General features: G+C 38.0%; 1 protein-coding gene across 1 annotated transcript in view; it reads left to right on the top strand.

The window, feature by feature from the left end:
• Nucleotides 1-3,814: 3,814 nt before the first annotated feature.
• The window catches only part of RGS22 (regulator of G protein signaling 22), a 173,125-nt gene continuing 162,146 nt past the window's right edge, over nt 3,815-14,793 (top strand). The window contains exons 1-3 of the mRNA XM_078153679.1: nt 3,815-3,979; nt 6,867-6,895; nt 9,387-9,449. Of these exons, the coding sequence (XP_078009805.1) occupies nt 3,955-3,979; nt 6,867-6,895; nt 9,387-9,449 (117 nt within the window). The 5' untranslated portion in view covers nt 3,815-3,954. The remainder of the gene's footprint in view (nt 3,980-6,866; nt 6,896-9,386; nt 9,450-14,793) is intronic.

Raw genomic sequence — 14,793 nt, 5'->3', positions numbered from 1 at the left:
TTTTTTTTGACAGGATAACTAAACTAGTACACAAGGGGAATGATGTGGATATAGTTAACTTGGATTTTGGCAAAGCTTTTTAATAAAGTCTTCCGTAGTCTTCTTGTGGAGAAGATGGAGAGTTGTGAAATAGACAAGAACACAATTTGATAGATTTAGAACTGGTTGGATGGCCAGGCTCCTGAAGTGGTCATTAATGGTTCAATGCCAGTGTGGCAGTCTCCAATGGACTACCCCAGGGTTCTGTATTTAGCTCTTTACTGCTTAACTTTTTTTTTGTAATGGTGATTGGCATGCTCATCAAATTTGCAGATGACACAAAAGTGGAAAGGAATAACTAACACTGGATAATAGAGTTGTGATCCAAAAGGACCTTAACAGGCTAGAGCTTAGGGCTGAGTGTAATAAGATAAAATTTAGTAGGAAAAAAATGTGAAGTCTTACACTTGAGAACCCTCCAAATCAGTACAACATGGGGAGATATGATTAGACAGCAGCTGTTCTGAAAAAGATCTGGGAGTTTAGTGAACTGTAAGTTCAATATGTCTTGAGTCAGCAATGGAATGCAGCAAAGAAGCTAATAATACATTGGGCTGCATTAATAATGTCATATCTTCCAGGAAATAGGAGAGATAATCTCACTGTACCTCTGACCTAGTCAAACCTCACCTGCAGTTTTGTGTTTCATTTTGGGTGCCATGGTTTAAGAAGGACATTATAAAAAGTGTCCAGAAGAGGACAACCAGTATGGCAAAAAGCTATGGGTCTATGTCATATAAAAATTAGCTGAAACAACTAGGCATATTGAGCTTGGACAAAAGAAAGCGGAGTCAGGGGAGATGAACATATGATAGCTGTAATCAAGTATTTGAAGGGTTCTCATAGAGCTGTCATGTGGAGGAAGGATTAAATTTGTTCTCTTTGGCCCCAGAAGGCAGAAAGTAGGAGCAACGGTGGACATTGCAAAGAGGAAAATTTGGATCTGATGCTGGGGGTGAGGGTGATCTTCTTAACAATTAAGAGTTATGACCTAGATATAAAGAGAGATTTTATAAGAAAATTGGAACATGGAACATATTACTTATCAGACTTACAGAGAGGTGAACAATTTATGAATAAACCAGAGATACAAAACAACATTAGGTATAAAACTGATAATTTCAATTATATTAAATTAAAAAGGTTTTGCACAAATAAAACAAATATAGCCAAAATTAGAAGGATAGCAGAAAATTGGGGAACAATTTTATCGACAGTTTATCAGATAAAGGGCTCATATCTAAAATATATGAAGAACTTTGTCAAATCTATAACAACACAAGTCATTTCCCAATTGATAGTCAAAGGATATGAACAGATAGTTTTCCAATGAAGAAATCAGAATAATTTGTAGTCATATAAAAATGTTCTGAATCATTATTGATTAGAGAAATGCAGATTAAAACAACCTTGAGATATCATTTCATACCTACCAGACTGGCTAAAAAGATAGACGGAGAAAGTGACAAATGTTGGAGAGGATGTGGAAAAACTGGCACATTAATTCATTTTTGGTGGAATTGCAAAATGATCCATCCATCTTGGAGAGCAATCTGGAATTATGCCCAAAGTTATCGAGCTACCTATACCCTTTGACCCAGCAATAACACTACTTGGTATTTCCAAAGATGATTAGGGAAAAAAGAAAAGAAATTATGTTCTAAAATGTTTATAGCAACTCTCCTTGTGGTGGCAAAGAACTGGAAATTGAAGGGATGCTCATCTATTGGGGAAATGACTGAACAAGTTGTGGTATATGATTGTGATGGAATACTACTGTGCTATAAGATGATGAGCTCAATGATTTTTGAAAAACATAGACTTGCATGAAATAAGAGCAAAATGAGCAGAATCAAGCAACATTGTATACAGTAACAGCAATATTGCTTTAAGAATGACTTTGAGGGAATAAGTTATTTTGACTATTATAAATAACCAAATTAACTATAAAGGACATATGAAGAAAGATGTTATCTGTATCCAGAGAAAGAACCGCTAAATAGAAGTACATATAGAATAACTATACATATATGTATACATATATATATATATATACATATATATATATATGTATACATATATATATATACATTATATATATATATATGTACACACACACCTATTTGTGTCTAATGGTAGCTATCTCTAGGGCAGGGGAGGGGGAAGAGAATAAAAAAAGATAAAGAAATTTACATGATAATTTTGTTGTATATTTGAAAGGAATAACAAATTGTGCATGGATTTGCAGTTTCATGTACAATCATCCTTTTTATTGTACTGTTATGGAAATGCTTGTTTTGTTCCACAAATTAAAAATAAAATAAAAAAACAACAATTAAGAGTTGTCCAAAAGTGGAATAGGCTGCCATGAGTGGGAGTTGGTTGGCCATTCTTGGTGATCTTTAAAGGCTATAGGACTACTTGTGTATATTATAGTGGGGACTCCTTTCATGGATGGGTTGGAATCCACAGCCCCTAAAACCGAACTCTTAAATTCTTCAATTCTGAGAGCACTCCAGGGATGACAGACAGTCTGTGGAAAGGCATGGAAGAGGAGCTGGAATATCAGCAAGTAGTTTGGCCCAGAAGAGAAAGGATGTGAGCAGGTGCAGATTGGATCGGATGACTTTCTAATGTCCCAAGCAGCTGTGGCCTGTAAAAATTTCTCTGAAAATTAAGTTCTTCCCTACATTGGATCAAATCTACCTCATGTGATTTCAACCCCTTAGCTTTTAGTTCCTCTCTGGAAACAGAATAAATCTAATCTCCAAGTTTTAGAAGACCACTTGATCTCCTGATAAGGAGTCCATTTTTTTCCTGGACCCAAAGTTGAACTTGGATTTCTTTTTTCCCTTTTCAGATTTCCATTAAAAAAAAACAATCGGTGTGAGAAACCCTGATGAACCCAGTAATGAGACAGGTCAAGGCCACCGCAGAGTGAGGGTAGGTACTTGGTGGAAGACAGTAGTTGATGAAAACCCAAGCCATCTCAAGAAGCTGCGGCATCCTCAGTCTCGTCACAATTGAGCATTTTGCTGGATCATATCCAACCTCAGGTGCCATTCCAACAGGGTGAACATTTCCCTTTGAAGTACTGAGGTGGGAGCCTGCTCACCAGCCAGGTCTAGCACCTGGTGGGGATTAGGAGGGAAGTGGGCAGACCCCTTTCCTTCTCTGGCTAGCCGGAGACTGGAGTAGCAGTAGCGTGGGAGGATGGAGGGCAGTGGCGAGGCCGGAATTTCCTGAAGCTCTGCAATTTTGGAACCGTCAGAGCAAGCAGGCTCTCAAACTTTCCTAATACACAAACTCCCCACCTCATCTCCCTTTTCTCCAGGACTTTGGTTCCCAAGGAGCTAAAAGCGTCCTTTTCACGCTTTGCATTTGAATCGAGGTTGCTAGGCTGATTTAGGAATGCGGGCGCGGTGCGCTACCAAAGCCTTAATGCTTTGAGGAGCGCCGGGTGGCAGGACCTAGGAAAAAGGACAGAGGATCTGCAGAGCCCCAGAGACCCATCGCTCCCTCCCCGAGGGGTGACCACTCCAGCATCTCGTTCAGTTTGCTCAGAGGCTTGTGGCTTCCCCGCCGTGCGGTGTGGGAGCGTTCCGCCTGCAGCAGCAATAGCAGTTCCGCAGAAACCAGGCCTCCGGGTGCAAGGCCAGCTCCGCAGCGCGCGCTCAGCCCAGCCCGGGCGGGCTCGCGCCGCGCCAAAGCCTCAGGAAACTCTGCCTACCATTCCCCCACTCCCCGCCCTCCCCACCCCCCGTCCCCCATCCCCTGCCTCCCGTTCCCGTCCCCCTCCCCAACAACAGCAACAGCGACCTAACGGGCCTCCGGCTAACGGAGCACTAACCACCGCGGCCAGGAGGGAGGAAGAAGCCTCCCCCAAGGAGGAGGGGAAGAGCACGCAACACGGCTATGCGGCAGAAACGGCTCACCACCGGTAGGTAGCGGCGGCTGCAGAGCGCAGGAGGACGAGGGGGAGGAGCCTTCGGCTTCGCCGCCATTGGCCCACCCCGATAAGGCCCCGCCCCCGGTAGGGTCGGCGCCGTTGGGGGCGGGGGGGAGGGGTCCTGCTTGCGTATCTGTGGGGCCCGACCCCTGCCCCTCGGCTTTCATCCGAAATAACACCAATTGCTGCGCACACATTGATATGTGACTGCATCTTCATGTTTGCACCGTGAGACCGGTGCTGTACTTATTTTATAATTAGCTCTCCCTATTTTAAAAATGGGGAGACTGAAACAGGTGGGGAAAACGGAATTCACAACTATGTGAGAACTTGGGAAAAGTCACATTTCTGAGGCGGGGAGGCTGTCATCTAGTATGTTAGCTGTTCCAACTTTGTGTCATCTGCAAATTTGATGAGCATGCCAATCACCATTTTAAAAAAAGGTTAAGCAGCAAAAGGCTAAGCCACCTGGAAGACAGACTGGGCGGTGTAGTGGTTAGAGCACCTGGGCCTGGAGGCAAGAAGATTAGAGTTCAAATCTGGCTTCAGCCAGGTGACCCTGGGCAAGTTACTTAAAATGTCTGCCTCCGTTTTTCTCTCATCTGCAAAAGTGGGGATAATATTATAGCACCTACCTCTTAGGATTTATAAAGCGCTTTGTAAATAAGGCAAGATATATATATATATATGTGTGTGTGTGTATAAAGCAATATGTGTATATATACAATATACATATGTTGTGCACACAGTACACATGTGATACATATGTGTGTATACACTGTTTTAAGGTTTGCAAAGTATTTTACAAATCTCTCTTTTGATTTCTATGTATCTATATCATTTGAAAGATCCAAAGTCTTCCTCACTCCTATCATCCATCCATCCATCTATGTATCTATGTGTCTATACATATATACAAACACACATATACACATCTATACATATCTCTGTACTGATATCTGTATCTAGGCAATTAGGTAATACAGTGGATAAGGTGCCAGGACTAGAGTCAGGAAGACTCATCTTCCTGACTCAAATCTGGCCTCAGATACTTAATATCTGTGTAACCCTGGGCAAGTCTAAAACCCTGTTTGCCTCATTTTCCTCATCTGTAAAATGATCTGGAGAAGGAAATGGCAAACCATTCCAGTATCTTTGCCAAGAAAACCCCAAATGGGGTCATGAAGAGTTGGATATGACTGAAAAATGACTGAACAAAGCACAGAGATGTGAATCAAATGAAATGTTGTAAAGCACTTTGCAAACCTTAAAGCAAGATATATGTATAGCAATATATAGTGCACGCATATACATAAGCAGCTCCTGAGGACTGTAAATTGTAGTGAAGATGCCAACCTGCCCTGGTATAGGGAGTTTGCTCACTTGAGAGTTTCCTATACTAACGAAAGATCTAGCCTCTTTCCCTATATGTGTAGATTATGATTACCTATACATAGTGACAAAACCAGAATTACTGTCCAGCCAAGAAAATTAATTTACTTCCTCCCCCTTTACTCTTGAGAGAACACTGCATCTTATGGCAATATCTGATGGCTGTAAAGATGAATCAGATTGAGTGATAAAATTCATTATTTCATTTTGTTTCAGAGCTAGCAATTATAACATAAGAAGGATTTGTACATGTGTAGTGTATATGTATGTGTGTGTATATATATACATATATACACACATATATAGTGCTTTAAGGTTTGCAAAGTGTGCTTTACAAATATCTAATTATATACATATATGTATAAAATTTGAAGACTCAAAGTCTTTCTTACTCCTAACTATATCTATATATCTATATACATACACATACATGTATACACACATATACATATATACACCTGCATATATGTATATAAAAATCAAATTAGATATTTGTAAAGCACTTTGCAAACCTTAAAATATTAGACATATATATTCACACACATACATACATGTACACTATATATGTATATGCACCGTTCACATACACAGAGAGACACACACACACATGCTAGCTATTATTGTTACAGACACAAAGGTCTTCCTCACTCCTAACTGAACTACTCTAGACATTGCTTCTCCTGAGAAAGGGAGACCCCCTCCCTCCTTTCTTTAGCCCACCTGGCTTTACAGAAGTCCATTTTTGATATTTATTTATTTAATAATAGATATGTGTATAGACCTCCTCCTTTAGCCTACTCAATTTTGCCAAAATTCCTTGCTGATACTACATTACTTATAGCTCCATGTGTATAAAACATGAGCCTGTCCAATGGGTTGGTTACACATATATTTTCCTTTTATCCAGGTGACTACTCATTTTTGTATAGAGCAATTGAAGCCCAGGTTAAATCCAAAGTGACAGTAAAGTTAATTAATAGATGATGCTTTTAAAAGCCTGTTTGCCACCTTTAAAGGGCATTATGGATATGGGTTGAGGAGAGACGGCAGCATGGTAGAGTAGATAGAGATCCAGCCATGAAGTCAGAAGAACATGGGTTCAAATCCTTAATATGACATCCTGTTGTATTTGTGGTCCTGATTAAGTCAATTCATTTAGATTCTCAGAGCTCTAAGGAGTTCCTGAGGATTGTAAATTGTAGTGAAGATGCCAACCTGCGCTGGTATAGGGAGTTTGCTCACTTGAGAGTTTCCTATACTGATGAAATTTATGCTAATTAAAGATGTAGCCCTTTTCCCTATATATGTAGATTATGATTACCCATTCATAGTGACAAAACCAGAATTACTGTCCAGCTAAGTGAATTACTTGACTTCCCCTCCACACCTTTACCCTTGAGAGAACGTTGCTTCTTATGGCAATATTTGATGGCTGTAAAGATGAATCAGATTGAGTGATAAAATTCATTATTTCATTTTGTTTCAGAGCCACCAGTTATAACAGAAGAAGGGTTTGTAAGTACACCTTAAAGGGACTGAAATGTTCTTTTTGCTCTGTTTTTATTAGGAAATAGTATGGAATATAGAAATAAAAGCTAGTATGTTTTCTTTATTGCTGCAAGTAATAAGTGTGTTCTCTTCAGTTAATAGTGGCAACAGCTGAGTATAAACACTTGTGATTTATATTTGTTTTGATTGATGTTTGATAAAATAAAGTGGAATGGTTGATATAAATTTTCAAAAAGAGGATTATTTTACTATTTGGGGTGCATTCTGTATTCTTTGAATGTTGGGAATATTAATTAGATAAAGCACTAATTTAGGAAAGATTGTCAACTTATATTTCATTTTTAAAAAATTTTGTTTTCAGTTTAGACTTCTGATTTTTCTCCACTTAATAGTATTTTATTTTTTCCAATTACATGTAAGGACAGTTTTCAGCATTAACTTTTATAAGATTTTGAGTTCCAAATTTCTTTCTCCCCACCCTCCCATCCCACTTCCCCAAGACAGCAAGCAATCTGATATTGGCTATACATATGTAATCATATTAAACATATTTTAGACTTCTGATTCAAAATCAGATGACTATTATTTGCTTCTGACTTTTAACACTTATTTTGTTAGCTAAATTTTCACTTTTTTCCATTTCAGTTTACAATAGAAATTAATGCTTTCTTGTTTCAGTAGCTGATTTAGGTTTGACTAAAATAAGTATTTGTGGTGGGGAATCTTCTATACTTTAAGTTTACATTTAAATACAAAATTTCTCTGTCCTTTTTTTCTTTGACATCTCTATAGTATTTGACACTGTTAGCTAATCTTTCCTTGAAGCCTTATTCTTCTTTGGTTTTTCTATGATACTAAAATCCTTTTGTCCTCTTTTATCTCTGATTTGCTTCTTCTCTGTCTCCATCACTGGGTTCTCTTTCTCCATCTGTCCTCTAACTGATATTTTGATCAAGATTCAGTCCGTAGCCCTAATGCTCCCCTCTATATTCTCTTCTTCGGGATCTCATCCACCCTCATACGTGTATCTTCATGTCTTCAATTATTATTAGCTCTTTGAGGAAGACTATATCTCGATCCTTAACCTCTTCTAAACTCCAGACCTACCTCTCCAATTGCCTACAGGGCATTTTTTAATTTGAGTTGTCCTGGTACCTCAAATTCAGCAGATATACAACTGAATCCATCCCCTTCCTCCTCAAACTGTATCATTGTAGGTTATGGTCACTACTTTGATTTATAGTCTTATATTATCATTTATTGTTGTACTATCATTATTTCTGTAGTATCATTTATGCATGTTTTGTTACCTTAACTGAACTATTGTTCTTCCAGTGGAGGAAGCATGTTTTATATGATTCTCTACTCCCTCCAATGTGTTTAACACAGTCTTTACCAGATTAATTTTCCTTAAAAAGTTAACACAATTTTCTAGTCTTTTGCCCATTTGAATATTGTTAAGGTAAGCAAGCCCACTGAAAGTTTATATTATTGGTAATCAGTCAAGATTTCTTTATAGGGTCTTCCTGTTACAAAACATTTACATTTGATTCTTTAGCTATAGATGCATACTAATTCTACATTTACTTAAAATAAGCCGTAAATACAGATTATGTTCTTTCTGCATTTTAAAAAATTGGTCAACACAAGAAAAAAAATCAATCACATGGAAATAATAGAATTATGTCATATTGTTAATCTTTATATGGTTTGTGAGATTGAAATGTAATTCCCATTAACAAAATAAATACAAATTACGTGACATTGCATGCCATAATGCTTTTTTTTTTACATAATGGAAACAGTTACTGATGAAATAAGACGTTTTATTTATAAAAGACATTTTGTTCTCACCAGTTGCTTTTCAACTTGTCTAGTTTAAAAAAATCTGAGAACTGGCTATATTGGTGAACAAAATCTCCATGGTAAATGCACAAAATTTTCTTTGTATTTAGAAAATTTTCATTTTCTAAGTTTCTGTATGCACTGACATATTAAAGCAAAGAAGGATTTTGAATCGCCTAAATGCATCTTTTCCTAGAGAGAAATAAAGTAATGCTTTCTTCTCTCTCCTCACCTCTACCTTCATTGAATTTCTCTATATATCCACCTTTTCTAAAACTTTACCCTTTGCCTCTTTTTCTTCTGTAATAAGATTTGTTTTTAAACAATCTGATATATTTATTCTCCAAGAAATCATTGTAGGAAATACTCCAGCACCTTCATATTGGAGGTGATACTATTTAATGACAACAGAAGAAATTTTTTAAAAAGAAAATTGAGTTTTTTCACTTGCATTCTTTCTAATGAAATTTTAAGTTCTTTAAGAGAAACTCTTGGTTTCCTTGCATCTTCCTTTCAGATATTAGCTTAATAAATATTGATTGACTGAAAAGGATTTGAAGATCTATATTCTAGGCAATTTATAGTGCAGAGACAATGATATAGTCATAGTTTTTCCCATTTAATAGTATAAACATTTGTTTTCATATTACAGGAGGATTCTTTAGTAACTGATAATTTGCTTGTGGACTACTTCAATGAATTTTTAAGTCTTCCAGTAAGTATTATATTATGGTTATTGTTACCCATCAAAGCAAAGCCAATGATGACTAAGTTCTGATGTAAAATAAATGTGTTTGGGGATAATGTTTGTTTGAAATATTAATCAAAAGAAAAGAATTCACTGACTTCTAGGTGTTTCAGATGAAATTTTTATGTTTTCACAGAGTTAGTTATTAACTTGAATTTTACTTTCATATTTTTTAGTGAATTTACTAGGATTTTCACTTATCAGTCTTTTTTTCATTTATCAGTCTTAAAAAGCATATATTAAGTGTCTGTTTTGCATTTAACATTTATTATGTTAAGCTTCACACAGAAAATAACATGAAATGTGAAGCACTTGTGACTCTTGTTCCTTCTGAAAATATAAGTGAATACCCTATTAATGAAAATAAAAGTTTAAGCTAGCATGCCAAATGCTGTTGTAATGCTATTTTTTTTATTTTAAGCTCTTATTCTTCTATCTCTTAGATTTCCCCCTTAAATTTTTTTATAAGAGCCCTTTATGAGTACATTTGTTTCACATATAAACTCATGTTTTTAGTTTAATCTTAGTGATATGCAGAACAGTAAGAGGAAAAGATGTGCTTAAGAATATATAATATTCATATATATACTATATAATATAAAGAATATAATAGCAGTGATTAATGTGGATGAGGTGGAAAAAACTTTTTTGAGTTGGTAAACTCTTTCTAAAATTAAGTGTGGAACTTTCAAGGAGGGTAGTATTTAAAACTCATAGAGAAAAGTTCATAATAATAGTATGTTCTTAAGTTTTAAGTATCTTACGTGTTCTAGTGAATGAAGAAAATGATACATTGTTCTCTGTGTTACGATATCAATACGTTCTTCTCCTTGGATTTAAATGCCTTTCATGCTAATATCTTTGGTACTTTAATGGAACTGTGTGGGAACCCTTTTCTCCCCAACTTATAACTCAGATCCCTTCAACATCGTTCTCCATTCTCCCTTCCTTTGCTCTAGTTTCCGAAAAGGTTTCCCTTCTCAATGCCAAAACCAGTCCCTATATTGGTGCTCTTGATTCCATCCCTTCCTTTTTCCCTAATTCCCTTTGCTATCATCCCTTCTTTTCCCTTAATTTTCAATCTTTCCTTACCCACTGGTTCTTTCTTTGCTTCCTACAAATACCCCCCAATTCTTTGGATAAATAGGCCAATTTGTAAAGATAAGTAAGTTAAGGGTGTTTTGGCTTTGTGTGTCTTTGGTGCCTGGCAAGGAGGAGGAACCTATTAAATATTTGTTAGTTATTTGGTCATTCCAGACACTTTGGTGTCAAGGGAAGTTGACCAGGAAATGCAGTGGGCTGGAGATAGAGCTCCAACATGCTCTGAGTGTTTTATCTTGGAAGCAAAAATTACATTTGCTTGAGTGCCAAATTAAGCTATCATCCTATATATCTCATTCCCTTCAAAATCCTAGAAAAAGGTTATCAATGCTTGTCATTACTTTCTCAACTCCTACTTAGATTCTCTCTTTATAGATAAATCCAATGGTTTTTTTCTCAGCCCTTATGTAGGAGAGGAGGAAGTATCCATGCAAGAGAGGAGGGAAGTATCTATAGTTTGGTGGAAAAGAATTGGAAATGGAGTTGGAGAACTTAGGTTCAAGGAGTTTTTCCACTAACAAATTGTGTGATCTTGGGCAAGTTACTTTTCTCTGGGCCTCAGGTTTTCCTTATCTATAAAGTAAAGGGATTGGACTGGATGACCTTTAAATTTACCTGCTAACTCTAAATCTATGATTCTTGACCTCAGCTGCATTTGGTAATAATGAATCCCTAAAGTCTCTGTCTCCTGGCTTTCCTACCTCAGTGACCATTCCTCCTCAGTCTCCTTTGTAGGACCATCATTCACATACTACAGTGTGGATAGAGAGTAGGCTTTGAGTTGAGATCCTTTCTTTCTACATTTTTGCTCTCGGTGATTTCTTCAGCTCTTATATGTTAAACTATCATCTATATCCAGATGACAACCAAATATACATGTCTGGCCTTCAAGTCTCTTTTCAATTCCAGTCTTGCGTCATTAACAGCTTGCTATACATCTTTATCTGGATGTCTCAAAGGCATCAACACATGCCCAAAACAGAACTCACCATCTTTCCCCTTCCACTCAAGCTTTTCCTTGTTTCAAACTTTCCTTTCTTTCGAGGACTACACATTCCTTTTAGTCATATAGGTTTGCAACCTAAGAGTCAAATACAGGGAGTGTGGGGTGTAAGCTTTTTATCTTTGCCTCATGGAATATTGTATTCCAAAATTTCCTCTTATTTATAATAAAAGCTATAAGTTCTTGTGTAATTCTGACTCAGTGGCTCCTTGATACTTGCACTTTTTTCTGTGTGCTTGCAGCATTTTCTTTGACATGGGGCTCTGGATTTCAGCCATGATTTTTCTTGGATTTTTTTCTTTTGGGATTCCTTTCAGAAAGTGATAGGTTGATTCTGTCTTCTCTTTTGTCTCTGCTTCTAGTAGATTCAGGCTGTTTCCATTTATGACTTTTAAAAATACAGTCTCGAGGCTTTAATTTTTTTTCCATTGTTTTGATTTTGTTTTATTGTTTCTTGAAGTCTCCTGGAGTCATTGGCTTCCACTTGCCCAATTCTAACTTTTAAGGAATTATTTTCTTCAGTGAGCTTTTGTACCTCTTTTTCCATTTGGCTAATTCTGCTTTATAAGTAGCTCTTTTCTTCAGTGAAGTCTTGTGCTTTTTTTGTTTTTTAATCATTACGTCAGTTCTGTTTTTTAAGGTGTGATTTTTCTTCAGAATTCTTTTTGTGCTTCTCTTACCAGGCTGTCAATTATCTTTTCATAACTTTCTTGCATCACCTTCATTTCTTTTCCCAATTTTTCCTCCTTCTAGAAATTCTTGCTGGCCTTGGGTCCAATTAGCATTTTCCTTTGAGGCTTTGCTTGTAGGTATTTTCACATTATTGTCTTCTAAGTTTATGTCTTTTTTTTTTTTTTGCTTTTTTTTTGGCAAGGCAATTGGGGTTAAGTGACTTGCCCAGGGTCACACAGCTAGTATGTGTCAAGTGTCTGAGGCTGGATTTGAACTCAGGTCCTCCTGATTCCAAGGCCAGAACTCTATTCACTGCGCTACCTAGCCGCCCCTAAGTTTATGTCTTGATCTTTGTTGCCACCTTAATACCTTTTTATGGTCAAGTTCTTTTCTGTTTGCTCATTTTTCTAGCCTATTTCTTGACTTTGAACTTTATGTTAAAGTTGGGCTCTGCTCTGCAGGGGGTGGGGAGGGACTGTCCCAAGCGTCATGGTTTTTCTGTGCTGCTATTTTCAGAACTCGTTCTGGGGGTCTGCACGTTTTGGGTGCTTCCAAGGTGGTGTTATCCTGGGAGGGATATGGTCACTGCTCTCTTGGTCTGTGTTCCGGTCTTCACCCAGGAAGGGCCCCTTATCTCCTGAGCTTCAAGTACTAGTGTTCCCCTTGGCCCTGGAACTGTGACCAGGACCCTTGCTCCCTTGCAACCTATCACAAGTATTTCTCTCACCCTGGAACTGTGACCCAGAACTGCTTATGGGCAATAGAGTTGCCAATCAGTGCCATCAGTACCCCATGCCAGCAAAGGATCCTCTGCAGTCTCTTTCTGACCAGTTGTCTGACCCCCTTTAATGTCTCTGGTCTGAGATCTCTGGAAGCTGCTGTTGTAGACACTTTCTATTTTTAAGTTATTTCTCTTTGGCCTGTTTTCCAGGGCAACGTTTTTGATATCTGATATCTTGCATTTTCTTTTTTTCAATTTATGATTTTGTTCTAATATTTTTTTTCCCTTTTTCTTTTGCTGTGTCATAGAATAATTGATTTCTATTTGGCTTGTTCTAGTTGTCAGGGAGTCCATTACTTGGGTAAGGTTTGCCACTTTTTATTCTTACCTATTTATTTTCCTTCCATTTCTTAACTCCAGAGCTTTTAGTTCATTTTAAATTTCTTCCAGGTATTCATGTAGTTCTTGTGGAAAAATCCATTTTTTTCCTTTAGGTCTCTTTTTAGTTGTTACAGAATTACTCCTGCCTTCTTTTTGGAGATCTCTAGATCCATAATAATTTTTGACATTGTGTTTTATTTACTCATCTCTCTGGCTTTAGTTCCTGAATTTTGAGGGTTTGTTCCAGGGCCAGAATTCACCCCCCTGTTAGGCTTTTGAGTGGGGTGGCCAGCCCTACTTGGTCTCTCCTAGGTCCTCTGGGTTCCTCTGCTGACCTCTACCTCAAAGGGTTAGATCTTTGGATAGTCTGGATCTTTGAGCTTCAGAGTACTGCATCTTTGGGGCCTTCTCTGGCATTTCACATCATTAGTGTTAGAACCTAAGATCCTCAAGGGTTCAGGGTTCTGGTCCAAGTGCACCATTCTGGTTATTATCTATTGCCTCTCCATGATGTGTCTAACTTCCACACCCCTTGGGGCTTTTTGATGACAATGGGGCATTCTGACAACACTAGGGCTTTCTCGGAACCCTTTGCTCTTGCTGCCTCTGGACACAGAGCCTTGCAGTCTGTGTCTGGTCACACTGGGTGGTTGTCCTGTGCTGGTGCTGGCTTTCTTGGCAATCCCTTTCCTGTTGCCCTCAAGCTTGTTGCTGACCTCTTATGCATTTCCCTGGTGTAGAACAAGTCACTATAGTTTCTCATTGCATTTCTTGATCATTATACAGTATGATATGAACTTAAGGTTTTTACTGGAGTGGGTATGTGAGCAAAAGGCAGTTTGTCTCCTGTTCACATCCCTCCCCTTATCCAAACAGTTGCTAGGTTTTATGAATTCTACTTCCAGAACATCTTTTGCATGCATCCCTTTCTTTACATCCACATGATCACCACCCTCATTACTTCCCTCACCTAGACGATTGAAATGTCTTCCCAGTTGGTCTCCTTGCATCCGTCCTCTCATTTCCAGTCCCTCTTCTCACAGAAGCCAGATTTATCTTTCTCTAACACAGATCTGACCATGCTGTTCCCCTCCTCAAGAGGCTTCATTGTTTCCTTGTTAGCTTTAGCATAAAATGCAAACTCTTATTTGGCATTTAAAATTGTTCTTAATTGGTCTCCAACTTGTTTCAGGCTAACATCTAATTATTCCCCCTTGTAAGCTAAGTATTCTAGCCACCTAGGCCTACTTAGCAGTCCCTGGATAAGAGACTCCACCTCCCTTGTCTTTGTCCAGGATGTTCCCCATGCCTAGAATTCTCCTGGACCTTAGTTCCACCTCCTGGAAGCCCAAGCTCCCTTTGAGACTCAGCTTAAGTGTTAACTTCTTTATAGGCCTTCCCTGGATCCCTCAATTGTTTGTGTTTGCCCTTCT

The sequence above is a fragment of the Phascolarctos cinereus genome, unplaced genomic scaffold (assembly GCF_003287225.1).
Source record: "Phascolarctos cinereus isolate Bilbo 61053 unplaced genomic scaffold, phaCin_HiC Scaffold_4;HRSCAF=312, whole genome shotgun sequence".
Taxonomy (NCBI): Eukaryota; Metazoa; Chordata; class Mammalia; order Diprotodontia; family Phascolarctidae; genus Phascolarctos; species Phascolarctos cinereus.
Note: the sequence above shows the minus strand (reverse complement) of the source record. Positions and strands in the feature narration are given on the sequence as shown.